The sequence below is a fragment of the Micropterus dolomieu genome, linkage group LG23, assembly GCF_021292245.1.
Source record: "Micropterus dolomieu isolate WLL.071019.BEF.003 ecotype Adirondacks linkage group LG23, ASM2129224v1, whole genome shotgun sequence".
In the NCBI taxonomy this organism is placed as follows: Eukaryota; Metazoa; Chordata; class Actinopteri; order Centrarchiformes; family Centrarchidae; genus Micropterus; species Micropterus dolomieu.
In genome coordinates this window covers 19,111,482-19,114,299 of record NC_060172.1, presented here as the reverse complement: position 1 = coordinate 19,114,299, position 2,818 = coordinate 19,111,482, and the positions used below count along the sequence as shown (strand labels likewise).

General features: G+C 38.1%; 1 protein-coding gene across 2 annotated transcripts; it reads left to right on the top strand.

Annotated features, from left to right (window-relative positions):
- Positions 1-318: 318 nt before the first annotated feature.
- ovca2 (OVCA2 serine hydrolase domain containing) lies at positions 319-2,411 on the top strand. 2 transcript variants are annotated; one of them, XM_046040274.1, is made up of 3 exons: positions 319-334; positions 549-714; positions 1,636-2,411. In XM_046040274.1, exons 2-3 carry the CDS (start codon positions 561-563, stop codon positions 2,157-2,159), a joined length of 678 nt encoding a protein of 225 aa, XP_045896230.1. In that variant the 5' UTR covers positions 319-334; positions 549-560; the 3' UTR covers positions 2,160-2,411. The 2 variants fall into 2 exon arrangements, with proteins under 2 accessions (XP_045896230.1, XP_045896229.1); XM_046040273.1 differs by having other exon boundaries at positions 334-388.
- Positions 2,412-2,818: the final 407 nt, after the last annotated feature.

Sequence of the window (2,818 nt, the reverse complement as noted above, 5' to 3'; positions counted from 1 at the left end):
ACCATTAAACTGGGTATTACTATGAGTGCTGATAAATGCAGGTGAGTTCTGTCTAGCTCTGGGCTTTCTGTACGTTTAGCTCATTATTTCTAGGAAATGCATGTTGCAAAAAGCTTTCTGATGTCTTCAAATGAAGTATCAAAACGTCCAAAAATAAAACGTTAAAAATGCGTTCTGCAAGTGTTTATTTTGATTTACTGTATATTCTCCTTTAAATGTATTCTTTATTGTTACATTGGTACATAAAGAGAAATATTACAGTCTTCAAGGATTTTACTTTGAAAAGAATAAACGGAACGGAAGTAGTTTTCATTCATTCCGGCTGACCTCAAGAGTAAAATTCGTCTGTCTCCTACATTTGCTGAATTTTCGTTATATTAATAGCAAAGTAACTCTTTCTCGTCGTCCAGATATCCGGCTGTGTATTTAATCTGACCCATTAAAGTGGTGTTCTATTTGACAACGACCTGTTATTCTTACATATTAACTTTAATATCCTCCGATCTGTAAGTGAAACTAACGTTAACTTCTCTGGCTAATTTTGCTAGGCTAACTTCTGCATGGCACCTCTCCGGGTCCTGTGCATTCATGGTTACCGTCAAAACGGCAACTCGTTCCGTGACAAGACGGGAGCTCTGCGGAAACTGTTGAAGAAACAAGTGGAGCTTGTTTACCTCAGTGCACCGCTCAGTGTGCAGCAAGCCAGCAGTGAAGGTGGGTCACCGTCCACGCCTGCCTCCGAACACAACACACCGAAGGGGAGATCAACAAGTTTCATGTTATTGAAAGTATGAGGCGGAAATAAGAAGCTTGCTTTCACTTTGTAGATGGCTTTGGCTTTATTCTACAATTACTTCTCAATAAGGAATATGGATGTTGTTACACATGCACAATAAAACTAGATGAAGTAAAGAAAGTAAATAGGCTAGCTAATTGACTACTTGAATGGATAAAAACAAATTTAGTAAAGTTGGTAAAAGAAAACTCAAATATGATATTTTTCTAATTCTTTAGTGTCTTTTAATTAAACTTATATGACACAACAGTATTATATTCTTCAACTTGATCACCTGTCATACATTAAGTACATGACATGAAAAATAATGATGCAGATATATATAAAATTATGACTACCACAATTACTGTAATGTGTCCTTACATGAGTAGGCTGCATTATAACATGGGAGGCACAAAAGGTGAAAATTACTATTTGGGCTCAACCTGTCAACTTAAAGATACTAATGTAACATATTATAGTTTGATATAATTTTGTTTCCATAGCAGCTAAACTTTTTTAACCTTAAAAGATTATGGGAACAGCAAGATAATTTATTAACTGAATATCAATTTCCTTACCTTAAATTGTCTGTGGTCTGAAAAGTCATTAGGTTGAAAACAGGAAACTGCACTTGCACAGATTTACATTCTACGAAATATTAAGAATACTGAATATTAAAACTACAAATAATTATGGGAAAAAAATTGACCTGCTTTCATGCACTATTAAAAAAATCCAGATTGTAATATATACAGTAAATATTTGTATTTATGTCCTAATGTAAATATTAATTTTCAGAGTCCTCCCTTTTGAATTTAGCACAGTAGAATTACCACTTTCTTTTTCTGTCCGTTCAGAAGCTCTAGAGAAGGAGAATGGTTCAGGTCCTGGACCTGGAGGTGACGAGGAGCCCAAGGGTTGGTGGTTTTCTGACGTCCAAGCTCGGAGTTTCAGCGCTCACCAGCAGTGTGAGGAAAGCCTGGGGCTCAGCGAGAGCGTGACAGTTGTGAGAGAAGCAGTGAAGGTTCAAGGTCCGTTTGACGGGATTCTGGGCTTTAGTCAGGGAGCAGCTTTTGTGGCCATGCTGTGCTGGCTTCAGGAGCAAAAACTGGAGCCAGAGTTCAGCTTCCGCTTTGCCATCCTTGTTGCTGGTTTCCGCAGCGCGTGTAAAGAACATGAAAAATTCTACAGCGCTCCCCTACAGATCCCCTCTCTGCATGTGTTTGGACTGGAGGACAGAGTCATCCCTGACAACATGAGCCGGGAGCTCCTGCCCTCCTTCCAAGACCCTCAGGTCCTGATGCATCCTGGTGGCCATTTTGTTCCTGCCGCGTCTGCTCACAGACAAACCTACCAGGACTTTCTCAAGAGGTTCCAGTGAGAACGAACGTCAGGTGCTGGATAAGTGAAGAGATACAATCCGTGAATAAGGCTCACGTGCTGAAATATGGCCTGGGAATTATGTTTATTTAATGTTCAAAAAAATATTGTGGTAACATCATTGATTCCAGAGTCATGGCCTTTGTGCTCTGGAAGATGTTTTTTCCCATCCAAAACAGTACAGTGACTGCTGTCCTTCTCAGGGAAGATGTCTTGTAACAGACAATAAATCAAGTGACAGTTGTATATTTAATGTGTTCTGGTCTCTGTTTCTTTTCTTTTTTGAGCTGTGTAATAGCTTTAACGCTACTATAATGTGTAATTAATAACATTCTTTAGTGGCAGACCAAGATGGGTTTTTCAATGTTCGAGGCCAATGGCAATATTTAAAGAGCAGGGCGGCCGATGTTCAATAAATAATGCTGATATTAAAACAAAGAAGTCAAGTATAATTCCATTATTCGATGCAGAGTACAATCTAATATACATTAACAGTAATGTGTTGCTTTAGATATAATTTTATTAATTAATGAAAAGGAAAAATACACTGGGTTATGTTGTAGATCTCACTGACTGGTGGTCAGTAAAGTGTTATTTACATCTGTGCTTTTCCCACACATCTGTTGTGAAAATGACAAATTTAAACCAAACCTTTTAACC